Genomic DNA, 16,665 nt, shown 5'->3' on the forward strand with positions numbered 1-16,665 from the left:
TTATACAACCTCAGTTAAGCTAATATTTGTGAAAAACAATATTCAAACTAAACTTTATCAGTAAAAAAAAGAATAAACTATATATTAGTATTATGCTATCATTAGCATATATTATTTTAGTACCTAATGCATTGGCAATTATGGAGCATGTTGGTACTTACTAAGACAAATGTATCCAGTCTGCATCCAGAAAAGATTGCACATCACTGATTTAAATGAATTTCATCAAACTTTGCATGGACACACATTTTGATATACAGTGGTACTTTGGAACTTAAATTCAATTTGTTCCAAAACAATTTTTTCCACAAGTAATAATGTAAAGTGAATTAATCAGTTTTCAAACCCCAAAAATGCCTATTTTAATTCTAAAATGCTAAAATAACACAAGTAAAAACCATAATTAATGTATAAAACAATAAAAAATAAAAAATTAATGAAATAAAATGAAAATACTGTATTGTAACTTCATATATTTTGATGAGAAGTGCTGATAGCCCAAGTGTAAGCTTAGGCACCATAGTGAATGCACAGGAATGTTATTTAAAATAACACTAAAAATGCAGCAAGTAAAAAACAAGTTATGCATTAATGCTTTTGGGAAAAAGAGCAAGAGATAAACTTAGTGCAGCTGAGCTAGTTCAATACATGTCCCAAATATGTATCAATGGATTTAGAAAAGTAATAGATTTTCATTGTCTGTAGCCCAAAATAAAAATTAACCCAATCTGGCAACACTGCTGGCTTTTTTACTTCTATCATAAGTGAACTTTGTGATTTTAGAGAAATCTCTGCCTGGAGTCTTTGCTTTGCTTATTTTGTAGCTTCTGATCAGTGCTGTTATCATGTTCTCATTGTATCCTGGCCATCTGAGTTATTGTATTGATTTCTTTTTACCTATCCATTATATTACTGCAATAGAGAAAGGCTCTTTTAATGAGAGCATGGAATGCAGCCATTCTGTACTGGAATGGATTATTGGAGTGTGATGGAATGTACTGTACAATAGGCTTTGCAGTTTGATGTACACCTTCACTCAGAACACTAGGATACAATGAGAACATGATAACAGCACTGATCAGAAGCTACAAAATAATCAAAGCAAAGACTCCAGGCAGAGATTTCTCCAAAATCACAAAGTTCACTTATGATACAAGTAAAAAAGCCATCACGAAAGAAATTTCAGACCAAAAAAGAATCCATGTTAATTTTCAAGCGAGCTCCCAATTTGTATAAAATATTAAGGAATGACAAGGACAAATTTGATAAAGAAAGCAGAGCAGGAGTATACAAGATTCCATATGAAAACTTAGAACTAGACATCAAGAAAAATTATATTGGTGTCACTAATAGAAATTTGGGAGTCAGATTGAAAAAGCATAAGTGTACAATGTCAGTAAAGGATCGAACAACACAATACTATCGCAGATGGCACAAACTGAAGGCTCTGTGGTCAATTGGGATGAAGCAATTATTATTAAACCGGTACATTCCCTGACTCTGGCAATAGGCACCGAAAGGATTGAAATCTATAAAGGCAGATTGCATGATACATGCATTAATGCTACGGATGCTGAAGGATTACCATCAGCCTGGAAATACCTAATGAAAAAATTGGAGACCTCTTAATGTATGCCTTGATTTTTTTCATTTTTCATATTTCATATATGATATTATTATATAATTTTTTATAATAATTTTTATTTTATTTTTATACATGTACATGCTTATTTTCTCATTAATTTATTTGCATTTAAATTTTGTTCCATTTGTTTATATTCAAATTTTGTTTTACCTAATGATGGCCAATAGATTTGCTGAAAACATTTGTTGTGTTTTTTATTAAATTTCCTCAGCAATATAAGGTGTTGTGTCTTGAATTACATTTTTCTAAGTTAGTTTACTTAAAATGTATTAATTTAAAATATAAGATAATTGTCTGATTGGCCATCAGGTGTCATGCATTTGTATTGAGATGTAAAAGCAATATTAAAAAGCCAATAATGCCTGCCAAGCTAGGGATGACTTATTGTCTTTGTAGTTGATAGCTATGTTGTTTCTATTGGCCTTGTAATAAAGCTTTTAATTTAGAAATTCAATGTCATGGCAACAACTGCATAATTTTTGTTGGTCCAAGCATTATTTCATTTCTCATATAGAAAACATTCTTATGTAAACAGGCAGCCACAAATTTTGATGTTTTCTGTAATACCTCAAACAATGTGTATTTTTGAATTAGGTATTTGATTTTTGAAACAGTGGAACTCTATCACAAAAAAATAAACCTAAAATTATAGAATTCACTCCTGACAACACTAGTTGTGAAATGTTAAAACATTCCCGAGTATAATAAAACAATTACTTTGCCATTAATTTGTATGCCTCTATGTCCTTATTGACAAGACTATGTCTTGTTTATAAAATCGTATGTCCTACTATCTTATCAGCTTAGAGATACGAAGGAGTATATGTCAGGAGTTGAAATTTGGCACAGAGTGTTAGGTGCCGAAATCATGTGCGCATAAAAAATACCAGACTCGTAGGTAGTCGGGGACCAAAAACCGAAACATAATAAAATACAAAATGGCAACACTCTGTACAAACAGGCAGTAGTGTGAGATTTGTGCATGCGTTGCTGGTTAGTAAGTTGGAAATATGAATATTGTGAAATCAAATTTTGACAAACACGTGCATTGAGAAGTTTGAAAAGCAAATGTTGCTAAATCGAATTTTGACAAACGAATCTTTGAAAAATACCTACTTATCTGTCCCATGTTATTCCCCACATATTTCTGGTCGCCACGCGCTAATCTCGACCGATTGACCGGAGATATCTCATTTCATCATTAGAACTTCTTGAAACTAGATGGCGCATCGTTATAATTTTACATGAAAACTAACTTCCAAAATAGAATTATTTTTTTCTTTTTACATTTATTAATATATATGTTGCAGGAATATGATAAAAGTGGGAATTTGATCAATTCACTGAAGATGTTAAAATGACAATTCTATAGTGTCATTTCCCTAAAAAAATAAGTGATTTGATCAAATCTCTAAACTGGTTCTGTGAAATGACAAAAAACAAATCAACAAAGTAAGAGGTACTGTACTTACAAGAAAAGATAGAGATTTATTCACGCCAAGTTTATTTATTTTGATTGAAACACATTGTAGATTTGTGGCACCTGGAGTTACAGAGAACATTATTTTTTTTATGGACACATCTATTTGTTTTGCACTGTACCTTGGATTTTTCACAGGAACATTTCTTAAACCCTTGACCTCCGAATGAAGATAATTTTCCAGCAATTTCTCGCAAACTTAGCTTTATCGGTGGGACGGTTTTGGTAAATGTGGTTGTAGCTATTTGAAGAGTGTTTCTAGGAAGCCAATCTTTTGTAATGCCAGCTAAAGTACCAATTTGGTATAAACCATTTTTTCTGTAGTAATATTGTTTATTTGTCTGTTAAATCTTAAATACGGTGCTAATTTAAATTGTTCAATGGCTGTGATAGCTTCTTCTATTTTTTCGCGAGTCCACAATGGTTTTTCTTTATCATGCTACTTGCTCAAACACGTCCTGATAGTTTCATTGAACTGTTCTTCACACACAAATTCGGTTTGAGTCTGATTTTGTCCTGTATTCAAAGCCATTATTTTAATAATCACACAAATCACAAGTAAATAAAATATAAATGCATGCGACTATCGTAACATGATCAAATCCCTGTACTATTTTAGTGAAAAGATAAAATAAAAACGTCAGAACTTGCATAGCACTGCTTGCGCTAGTTACTCTCGTCCCTTCAACAGGCTAGTTGCCGGCAATATCTGGCACATGCACTTGCAGAAATTGTTATATCACAATAGTCGTGCACATTTATATTTTATTTCCTTATAATTTGTATGATTATTAAAATAATGGCTTTGAATACAGGACAAAATCAGACTCGCATTGAATTTGTGTGAAGAACAGTTCAATGAAACTATCAGGATGTGTTTGAGCGAGCGGCATGATAAAGAAAAACCATTGTGGACTCACGAAAGAATAGAAGAAGCTATCACAGCCATTGACCAATTTAAATTAGCACCAGTACTAAAGATTCAACGGACAAATAAACAGGATTACTACAGAAAAAAATATGATCTAATGGAAGTAGGTACTAAAAAATCTTTGATTTTGAAGAGATAGTCTGACTCTGATCCAGTTGTGAAAATAATGCCTGCAGAAGAATTTTATCACATACTTCAGGAAACTCATCAGTCAACTGGCCACGGAGGCAGAGATAAAATGCTGTATAGTTTGAAATCGCGATACTTTATACCCACTTCTGTTGTTCTGGAGTTTTTGAAACTGTGCACGGTATGTCAGTCTAAAAGAAAATTTCAAAGAAAAGGAATCGTCGTTCACCCAATTGTGTCCTGTGACTTCAACCATCGTGGCCAAGTGGATTTAGTTGACTTGCAGTCAACTCCAGACAGAAATTACAAATGGCTATTACATTACCAGGATCACTCGACGAAATTCAGCTTTCTGACTTCGAAAAGAGCAGCTGAAGTAGCAAAGGAGCTATTAAAAATCTTTCTGGAAGTAGGTTGTCCTCATATATTGCAGAGTGACAACGACCGTGAGTTTACGGCTGCTGTCATACAAGAATTGACATCCCTGTGGCCAACATGTAAAATTGTATATGGTAGGTCTAGACATCCAGCAAGCCAAGGATTTGTTGGGTGATCGAATCAAGATGTCGAAGCTATGTTATGTGCTTGGCTTATTGACAATGACACAAATAATTGGGCTACAGGTTGTTACTTTGTTCAGTTTCAGAAGAATTCCTCCTTTCGTCATATCATTCAACGATCACCTTACAAAGCCTTATTTGGAACAAAACCAAAAACAGGACTCCAATCTACTAATATTTCAAAGGAGTTGCTTGAGAAGCTTGTTACTGTAGAGGACTTGGATCAGCTTCTTAAACAGCAACATAGTGACAACACTTTGACATCAAAGAATTTACCAGCAACTCAATTAGTGAACAACGATGACGCTTCTACTTTACAAGTTAATCCAGAAGCTGAATTAATTAATTACAAAGCTTCAACTTCAAATTTAGAGGATCTACTAGCAACTGAATCAATCACACAGCTCGAACCAGTTTATGACTCTACAACAACTGTACCATCAGTTCTGTACTGTCAACATCTGTACTGTTAACAAAATCAAAAACAGAAGCAGTTGACAGCAAAATAAAACTACATTGGGTTGTTTGTGGAACAGAATCTACTGGAGCCCATTCATGCAACATTTGTAAAAATCCAGTACATGCAATATGTGGAAATAGTGTAGGAGAAGAAGGATATGGATCGAAAATTTTATGCTACTTATGCCAAAAAGAAAAGAAAATTATAGATCAAAGTGAACATGCTGCAAAATACTTGAAAATATCAGCTGAAAAAATGAAAGATTTTTCATTAAAGAAATTTAAGGACATGTTAGTGAATTCTACAGTTTTGGTTGATGTACCTAAGGTAGATAGAGGTCCATTAGATGGAAATATTATTATGGGGATAGTATTAGATAAAAAAAAATGGTTTATACCAAATTGGTACTTCAGCTGGCATTATAAAAGATTAGCTTTCTAGAAACGTTCTTCACATAGCTACAACCACATTTACCGAAACCATCCCACCGATAAAGCTAAGTTTGCGAGAAATTGCTGGAAAATTATCTTCATTCAGAGTTCAAGGGTTTAAGAAATGTTCCTGTGAAAAATCCAAGGTACAGTGCAAAACAAATAGATGTACCTGTAAAAAAATTACATCCTCTGTAACTCCAGGTGCAACAAATCTAAAACGTATTTCAATAAAAATAAATAAACTTGGCGTAAATAAATCTCTATCTTTTCTTATAAGTACTTCTTACTTTGTTGATTCATTTTTTGTCATTTCATGAAACCAGTTTAGAGATTTGATCAAACCACTTATTTCTTTAGGAAAATGACACTATAGAATTGTCATTTTAACATCTTCAGTGAATTGATCAAATCCCTTAGGGACTTGATCAAATCCCCACTTTTATCATATCCCTGCGACATAAACATATATACTAGTATCCCGGGATGCCCCCTAGTGGACATTCTTTACAAATTCTCACTTAATGCCCTTAATTTTTAAAAGTTGGATACATATTATTTTAAGGTTTAAAGCTCATATATTTAAAAGTTTGATGCACTAAATATATATAAATATATACAATTCTTTATCTTAAAAACTAATCTTAATAAATAAGATTAATATATATGTTACTGTAAAAGAGCGAAATTAGAGAATGTTGACACATACAAAATACATCAGTGAAAGACCGAATATTTGGTTATATTATTATACATTCGAACAATCGCCTGTGTATGTCGACAAACACATATAAGCTATGGTGGAGGTCAAAACGACACCCAAGACAGAGAGGCGATAGTCTGCTGCCAAATCTTTTGTGGGTAGCCGGGGATAGGACAAGGTCGTACCTCTTTTCCCAGCAACGGTTTGGTGAAATCCGCCTACATTATCACTAGATGGCATTTTTGTTCTTTTGATCTCGTGAAGTGAGGATCGGTTTGTCAGCTTTATACCTGTAATCACAGGGCTGGCGCGAGGCAGGTTCAGCACATTCGCCGGAACCCAGCCCCGTGTTTTGAAAGGCTCCGCAGTGTACGAAAACTCATCAGACATTTTGCAGAACTCCCTGTATAGCAGATTGAATATTTGGGTGTGTACAGAAAATGCAATTGCATAATCCACTAATTGATGACAACTTGCTGCACACTGACACAAGTGCAAGATTTTCCCTCCTGTCTTTGCATTGAAATATTTCGTTGCAGCGTGTTGCAGACGTTGACATTAGTGAGGTTGAGGCCGAAGTTTTCAATGCAAAAACGTGAACATCGGATGTTCAGCGCCGCTTTCCTGTAAGCCTAGAAGTTATAATGGTGTTTGGAATGTCGAGCGTGATTCCACTGACTTTCCAAACGTCATTGTCAAACTTCTAGCCTTACACGAAAGCGGCGCTGAACTGTAAGCCTAGTTTTAAAACTAGGCTTACAGTTCACAGAAAACTACACATTTTCACTTTTAAAACTTTGGTTTCAACCTCACTATTAAATGTTATCATCAAACATTGGCACGACTGCAACACGGGTGTGGAGGACATTAGGTGTTAAGGTAATTACCCAATTAGAAAACACCAATTTTGATTAACTTTTAACAGAATTATAATATCATAAACAGATGGAAAACATTTTTTAACAGTGATGATTCAATTTGAAGGCATGACAAAAAACATCAAAGTTCAGTGTAAGTCCATAAAGTCTTTATATCCTGGAAACTAAAATCAAAAGACAAACATTTTTTTTATTTTTATTTTTACTTTTTATTTAGTTTAGTATGTGGTAATAAATAATATTTAAAAATAATTTTCACATGTAGTCTTATTTTGGGCGTGAATGGATTAAACAAAGACGCATCAGGCTATCCCATTGTTATCGTGTTCAACGTTGGACTAATAAAAATTATCTTCAATTATCGATAAGCCAAGACCGATTTACATCTCTATCTATTCTTTCAATAGAAAGCGAAGTAGCAAACTCAATCAATTTTGATGACGTAATCAAAGATTTGGCAGTGAAAACAGCAAGAAAAATTATGTAATATTCATCTTACAAAAAATATATGTAACATCCTTTGTACTTATAATAAATAATTCCTTATTGTGAAATTTAAGTATAGGATTTGAATGCATTCTGTTCCTGCAAAATTTTTGAACTGGGCCCAGCAAAAGGTCATGCAAGCCCTGCGTAATCAGTTCACAATTTGTAAAGAAAAGTCACTTTCTATAGATGAGATTTCTTCTCAAGAATTATCACTGAGAAAAACAGCTGCAGCTAATTCGAAAAGTGGAGGGCAAGGTTATACACACTGTCACTGCAAAAAGAAGTGTTCCACGAATAAATGAAGTTGTAAAAGCAAGGGACTCTTGTGCAATTCAAAGTGCCATAACAGTTTAAGTTGTTGCAATAAATAAGATTGTATAACATTAGTCACATAATTTATGTGTAAGTTTATTATTGTATTATTTTCTTTAATGATTTAGAATGTACTGTTCATTTTAGGTTCAACAGTTTATTTGCATGTGCTGTTACTCAAGATTTCTCCTATTTTCACATTTTAAAAAGTTGCATTTTTGTATTGACGTAATAAAAATATTTTTATTACATTAAGACAGCCTTTTTCTGCCACCTCCCTTTGGCAGAAAAATGGAGTCAACACCTCCTCTCCAGCGAGTTGGACCCACATGGTGGGTCCAACTCGCTGGAGAGAAAGTGTGTAAATCAGGGCATGTATCCAGGATTGAGTGGATACTGCTACAGATGTGATGCGACAATTGCTTATATATATAGATATTTCATTTGTGCAAAACAAGAAATAATTGCAAACGATACAATAGCCACCATTATTTTTTTCAAAAATGGGAAATTTTTGCATTGACATAAATTCAACCTAAGGTGTCACACAATGGTAAGAAATTTCAACATTTGATAGGTTAATTTCAATAAAAAGGCATGGTGGAAGACCTCGTGGTCGTGGCTGTGGCCAGCGAAGTTTGAATGATCACGCTCAAAACCAGCGATACCGAAGACAATTGGAGAATGAGAATGAGACCCACCGTGAGCATCAAAGTGATCCTGCTTAGTAGTGAGTCTCCGAGACATAGTCTTATCTCAAATAAGGCCTTGCCATTTTACTTGTTTTCTATTTGTTATATATTTTGTCAACGAGGACTTAGCCTATTAATAGTATGTATTGCACTGGTGTTTTGGCTTTAATAATCGAGGAAAAACTTATTCATAGAAAACAAACAATCTTTATTAATCACCTTGTATTATAACTGGTATAATACAAAGTGATCAATGAAAATTGCTTGTTTTCTCTGAATAGTTCTCGTTGACAAAATGTATAACAAACAATTACTTTGCCATTTGATCATCTGGATTAAAACCCACAAGGAACCTTTTTTTACTGAGTCATAACACAATTAGTGGTTTATTCACATGGGGTGGAGCTGGGGACTAGTCAGTCTCTTCAGCCAGAGTAACAATAAAGTTTTACAACCCCAACCTTGACAGATAACACATTTCTCTCAAACCCAATGTCAATCTATGTAACAAAATTCACATCTAAGTGCTAATTCCAGCAGTAAATGAACAATGTTCAAATGTTTTCAGCTCCATTTAGAAGCCCTCTTCAGGAATATACAAGAAATAAACAAGAAAAAACAGTTCTATCGTTTGAAAATTTTTTCTAACCATTGAATACAGCGTGTTCCAATTTTTTTTTTTAACATTTAACGATGTACCGTACGATACAAAATCATTACATTTAAACAAAATTATGTTTTAAATAAAGCTATAAATAAACTCATTATTATTATTATTATTATAGCGTTGTAAAAATTAGTGCAATGTAAACGATGTGGAAATTGTTTTCTTTTAATAGCAAAAAGATGAATATTTAATTACATATAATATTATTGTTGTGCTTGGGGCATTGTAATTAGCACTTAGATGTGAATTTTGTTAGTATAGTTCCAGTTTATAGCTGCAAAATTTTTATCTGGTCAATCCATGTAATCTGAAACAGTTAACAGCAAACTAAAATTTAATGTGTTTATTGATGCACTACTGATATTTTCAAAATTTTAGAAACAATGACCCACAGTGTGCATTTTCAGTGTTGTCTTCTTCACTTTTATAGTTGTTTTCTCTTAACTTATGCTTTCTACCTTTCTAGTTTCAATGCTGAATTCCCTTTCAGTTTCAATCTCCCATGCAACTAAGGAAGGATTAATTAATGAGCTATCTTGAAGATCTAGATGCATTAAAATGAAACAAACTACATGAACCCTTCCTACTGCCAAGTCGCACCATATTTTTGCAGATTGTCCAGCAAGTCTGTCTGTCCAGGGAGACCATAAAATCAGATATTTTCATAAGATAAACAGGCATGCCAGTTTAATTAAGGATATACCATATTTTCAAAGAATGGCTTGCATGCTACATATAACCAAGGGATACCAGCATGCAGGTTTGTACCATATGGAAATATTTGATTTCATGGTCTCCCAGATGGACAGACATGCCAGACAATCTGTGGTACATCCCTCTCTAGAGAGCACATCAAAAAAAAAAAAAAAGAATAAGTTATGTCATGTAAAAATAAACAAGTTTTTATTCTAAAACTATCAGAGTTACATCAAAAAGTACAACTATATGTTTAATTTCTTCATTTTGTCTTCTTTCTAACAAAGTAAAATACTTGTGGAATGCCAACGTGTTTTTTCTTTAATGTCTATTTTATTGTAATTTGATTCAAAAATCACAAAAATAAACATATCAAATTTCATAATCTTGTTATAAATTATCTGAATTTACACTGATTAAATCCACTTAGTGCAAAAATTTTGAAATGTGTTATTTTTATGGTCAAGGCAGATTATCAGTTCAAGTCACACTGACTAACTACTACTAATATTTATGTCAATAAGCCACTAATTGTTTTATTCCTGTAAACAAAAATGCTCTTTCTGACTTTAAGTCGGTCAAATTACAAAGTTAAACCAAAAGATTGCTGTAATTAATCAGGCTATTATTAAACAGGGCTTTATTTTAAAATAATTGGGCTATTATTATAAAATAATAGTACAATTAATAATGACAATCTTTTGGTTTAGTATCAGTGCATCAGGCTCTGGGAAGTTTATTATATCTAAATTACAATGTTATTATTTTATTGCACTCTAAAGAATGTTTTCTTTAACGTTTAACTAACAACTAGTTTTGTTAGATCTGATTAATTTAACCCTTTTGGCCTAAGTACCGAGTTGAGGTTAGATATTTTGTTCTACACTATGATAATGTCATTGACGTATCTGACGTACAATGCTATATCCGTCCTTGTCTGATATGGAAGATTGTTAAAAATGATCAAAAATGTTTTTACAACATTAAATTATTTGCTGGAGTGTTTAAAAAGGTGGTAATTTGTATAATTCTTTCTAATTTCAGTATAAGTTAATATTTTTCATTAAGATTTTACTTCTTCATATATTAATCATGCTTCCAAAGATTGCCTTCATTGTGATCTATCTTGTTCTGCATTTTCTTTAGATCTTTCCCCAATTGAATATGTCTTTAATATGCTTGAATATCAACTGAAGCCAACACAGAATCTTCAACATCTTAAGCAGCAGCTGGAACATGCTTAGAAAATTCTGCAACATTGTTGTTCTTGTGTACAAACCTTGTTGGGCTCCTTGTCATCTTGTATTTCCTCATGTATTGCAGCCAGAGATAGCTTTACTACATACTGATATGTATAATCTTCACAAAATATGAGTGCTTGTTTTGAAATCATAAGCAATTTTTTTATATAATATATATCTCTTTTTTGAATCTACACCATAAAGATAAAACACTTACTTCAAGATGCTTCAAATTTTGTCAGAGTGTAATTTCTTTCCTGTATAATTCTCTTCCCCATAATATTTAATTATGCATGTTGTATTATATACTTTAATTACAGACATTTTGTAATCATAAATACAAATAATTCTTTTCTTTACACATCATAAAGTATAGAACTTACCAAACATTGGAGTAAAACTACATGCAGCAATATAGGGTCCACTTAATAATAATCCAAGAACAGTAATAACTGGTAATGAAAGTTCACAAAAAATTAATTTTAGATCAATTCTTCTAAAACCTCCTTGATATACCTGAAAAATTGATAAATCATACTAAAATAAAAGAACTACATCTCTAAAATTATTTGAAAATGCATACTATTTATATTAAATTATTAAAAAATATATTAAAAGCAAATAAACAGAATAAATTTTTAAAGTTGTTAACCTAAGTTACTGTCTCAATTAAATTTTCATTAAGCTCATGTTATATTACCAACATGATATAAAACAAACTTTCTATAAAGATATAACAATTTTTTCTACTTATATTTAAAATCAAGGTTTCAAAAATATACTATGTATAAATAGAAATATAAAATGACTAGGACTGAAAAATGAAAGTTAAATTTCCAGGTTTTCCATGTGTCTTGACAAAAAAATGTTCAGATCTTGAACCTACGGGTAATCTTTGATTGATATGGTAAATTTATTCCTTGAAAATAGTATCAATATATTAAGCAAAAATCTATATTGCCACCATCATGATTTTCCACAATGCTGAGGATTATCCAATAAGAATGCATGTTCAGCATAGCTATGTTCAGCTAGACGTTTACGTACGGATCGTTTAGTGGATCCTACGTATTCAAAATTTTTATTGAATCTGTCACCCGATATGGGAACTTTGTACAAGAAAGGCCAGTTTGGTATATGCATGTAATCCCAAACTGGTTTACAAACTGCTTTGCAATGGAAAAGAGGTAGTCAACAAAGAGAGGATACAGGGTTTTCATATTGGGTGACAAATTCAGTAAAAATCTTGAATATGTAGGATCCACTAAATGATCCTTTAGCAAACGTCTAGCTGAACATAGCTATGAGATTACTAACAAGAAACATACCAAAGACCTTGCCATATATGCAATGGATAACAATGTACAGTACATGCCAATCTCTATGATTCCACCATCATTAGAAGGGCCAACCAATTGGAACATATAAGAACACTGGAAGCACTAGAGATTTTCAAGTCACAAGCAAAAAGGGTATGCATTAACTTTGAACAAGAAAAAAGCACGTTATATGCATGACAAGCATTTTATAATGGCAAGTTGAGTATGGTGTGAAGTGATACTGTACTTGACCGCCTCCCTTTTATAACGAAAGCCTTTATGTACAATGTAATCGTATATGATAAAGATGATTTTGAACAAAGGCATTATAAAAAGGTTATGGGTATTTATTGGTTGAAATTCATTCCTTTGTATATTACATCATCATATTGTCCACACTAAACTGTAGTGTCATAGTATCACTAAACGGAAAAATGGTTGTTGAAGTATTGATATAAAATAATTTTTACTTATATGTTTACTGTAGTGTGAAATTTTACAGTAATTAGTTATTTTTAAATTTTTCTTCTTAGTTTTGTAACATGTCATTGTTCAATTTGCATTCTGAATATTGGAATGTTAATTGACTTGATAAAGATCTTAGTATTAGATAGAAAACATTAGTCTGTTTTGTTTTGTACTAGAGAATTAAGGTATTTAAGGGGTTGTTTTACAGTTAATATGTATCCAGTTTTCATTAGTAGAGAAAGACAACACATGTGTGTACAGCAAAACATATGCACAATACAAAGATAAAGCTGAGCAGCAACCAATTACATTTTAATCCTACCAGCAGCAAGACTACTGAAATGAAAGATAAAATAGATCAAGACATTAAACAAAAACCTATTAGGCCATGTCAACTTATACAACTTGCATCTTCAGAGTATAAAGCAGTGACTACTGAACTGAGATAGGTGCTGAAATGTTTATTATCTAACTATCCTGCACATTCATGCAATGGAATAAGCAATGTGTTTAAATCCATGTTACCAGGATTTTCTGAAGAATTTAGTCTTTCAGAATGGAAATTTGGGTATCTACTGAATGAAGCATTAGGTCCATACAATACTTCTATAAGATATTAACTGATGACATACAACAGTCTTCTTACACATTTTGTTATGATGAAACCACAAATGCAGAGAACTACAATGAATAACAAATATCAATTCGCAACTGATCAACAACTGTTAACAAAGTTGTGATTAATCACCTTGAAACATTTTTCATCGGACATGCAACAAGTGAAAGTTTGGCAGTCACTAATGAAGATCTTTCCCTGAAGAAAATGTTGATTCTTGCCAATGATAAACGAAATGTAAACAAAAAGTATTTCAACTTATAAATAGTAAAGTACAAGATGTCAGGGACATTAGCTTGTTGAACATGGGCTCTACATATTGCATAATGCTTTTATGAAAGGTCTGCAAATGTTTAGTTTAGGAGTAAGTGATCTTGTCATTGTCATTCAGAGTTTCTTTGATGAACTGTCAAGTTGTTGAGAGGATTCTACACATGTACAGAAGAAACAAGATGTACTAACATACTGGTTTATAAAGAATGTTACATCACAATGGCTTTCACTATCAAAGAGGTGCTGATTGAGCTGGAGAGCATCATTCAGATCCGTTGAGTGGTCCACACACAGTCATAATGATCCATTCGGTTTTGTAATTACTATGATGGGAGCAGCCCATTCAACATAGTCGAATAGTCAACGGGTTTGATGACTCCTATGTTCAGCAGGTGATCAAGTTCCTGTTCCATTTTCAGTCGTGAGACATACAGAACTGATCTTGCCTTGAATTTGACAGGTGTGACATCTGGCTTCAGCATTACTGAAGCTTTCATTACCTTGAAGAGTCCCAGTCCTTCCTTGAAAACTTCTGGTAAGTTGCACTGCAACGATTCGATGACTTGAAGCTCATTGTTCGACTTCTGACAGATGCTGACATTAGACTTTAGCAGCAAAAAATTGGAAGTGGTGCATAGCATCAGTCCCGAGGAGGTCGAGAGCTCCTTCCTTGGCTACATAGAATGGTTCTTCTTTGTAGAAATTGTGAGAGAAAGTGGTGCATCCTTTCCCTAAAAATGGTGGAAAAAGAATACTTCCATCATCTGGCTCATTCTGTACACAGCTGGAGTGTGGGTTGTCCGATGGCATTGTATGTCATTTTGTCAATAATGTTAATTTCAGAACCAGTGCAGAGATAGAAGTCGACTGGGTGTCCATTAATCTCAATCCTGGTTTTTAGCAGTCGGCAGGCGTTTACAAAATTTTGGATATTTCCTACCCTGGTGGAGCACACTTGCTTTTTTGTTTGTGGTTGTCAACATAATTTTTCGAGATGTCCTATGTGACTGCACTTTTGGCATTTGTACCTTACATGTGGACATTCTTCATACCAATGCCACTCACCACATCGCTTGCAAGTACTTGGTGGAAGATTTGCTTTCTTGTTCTTTTCTTCTTTAGGCAGGGGCTTGGTGTGAATGTTATTAACAAGACATTCCGTTTTTTGTACAACTTATGGTTGGAATGCATAACTATAAACTCCTCGCAGTCATTCATCACATTGTTGAATGTAACGTTTTCTCCATTCAAGTTAAGCTTCCGGAGAAATAGTGTGTGTAATGACTCATGGGCTTTTGACTTAAGTCCAATGAGAACAAGGAGACAAAAGAACTGTTTTCCCACCTGAGTGAGTAAGTTATATTGTCATTGGGCCGCTCTCACTCGGTTCATGAAATGACAGAAGTCTTCACTCTCATCAATTGAAATGCACAGACAGTCATAGCGGTCCACAAAGACCAAACATTTCTTGCTAAAAAGTTGGCAAAATTGTAAAGTGGTTTCTTCATAGTCAAAGTCCATAATACACTTTGGCATACAGTACTTATTGTACTCGCTGAAGGCGGATGCAGAAAGTTTATTCATAAGAAACTTGACTTTCTCTTGGTTGGCCATCATGAATGCAACACAGCCCAAGAAAAAAAACGACTTAACCACTCGTCGAATTTTGAGCAGTCTTCTTCATTGGATTGGAATTCCAGTAACTGAGGGAGTATTCCTGAGGACGACAACATTGACAATGAAGGTGATGAGGAAGGTGTGTGTGTGTGTGTGTGTGTGTAGAAGAACAAATGTTATTGATAAGTACATAGAAAATCTCCTCTCGATGTCATGAGGCCTCCTGTTGTTCTGCAAGTAATGATTTTACAAATGATTTCACTGATTCCGGGTTCCTTGCCATATCCCTAGTCCTTAATCCTCATCACCACTGTTAGGATTTTAGAGTGTAAGATCTCTAATTACAAAATTCCCATTTAATATTTAACTAAAAATTTCAAGTTGGTTAGTTATAATGATTGGAATGGACTCCATTATGTCCTGCTCATCTAACTGATCCAAACAAAAGACTTCCCTGAATTTTGCACCCACACATAGGTGTAACTTGATCAGTCTCCAACTGGACCCAGACTGTTAGGTTTTCACATGTGCAAAAACAACTGACCCAACAAAAATGAAACATGAATCTAAGCTTTTGACACTGAAACAGCTCAACAATTAAGTGAATAATGCTCAAAAGGTCAAGCAAGACTGAAAAAACCAGTCAAAGTTTTCTTCAATTGTCATGTAGTGTTGTGCAGAACAAATTCCTTCTGAGTGACCACACTGTCAATAGAGATTATTATTTTAGTGTTTTGCATTGTTTACATGAATCGATTTATAGAAAATGACTTTTTTTGTAGTTCAAAAACTCGAATTTTCCACCATGATAATGAATCCATTCACAATGCTCTTGTCGTTCATGAATTTATAAAACATTCAACAAATTTGGTCCTGCAAGCTCTGTTTTACCTGATATGGCGCCACGTGACTTTTTCCTGTTTCCTCGAGTAAAATTTCTGCTTTATGGTCATCATTTTGGGTGGATTGATGTCATAAAACAAAATTCACTGAGAGTCCTTAAAGTGTTTCACAAAAATGACTTTAAGGCACGTTTTGAGGGTTGGAAAAAACATAGC

The 16,665-nt window shown here is 33.4% G+C and overlaps 1 protein-coding gene across 1 annotated transcript in view; it reads right to left on the reverse strand.

Annotated features, from left to right (window-relative positions):
• Positions 1-16,665, reverse strand: part of LOC136990837 (E3 ubiquitin-protein ligase MARCHF6) — a 199,383-nt gene that overhangs the window by 11,457 nt on the left and 171,261 nt on the right. The window contains exon 21 of the mRNA XM_067289284.1: positions 11,698-11,830. Coding sequence (XP_067145385.1) covers positions 11,698-11,830 — 133 coding nt within the window. The remainder of the gene's footprint in view (positions 1-11,697; positions 11,831-16,665) is intronic.

This window comes from Centruroides vittatus, unplaced genomic scaffold (genome assembly GCF_030686945.1).
Source record: "Centruroides vittatus isolate TY-2023 unplaced genomic scaffold, ASM3068694v2 contig_1343, whole genome shotgun sequence".
In the NCBI taxonomy this organism is placed as follows: domain Eukaryota; kingdom Metazoa; phylum Arthropoda; class Arachnida; order Scorpiones; family Buthidae; genus Centruroides; species Centruroides vittatus.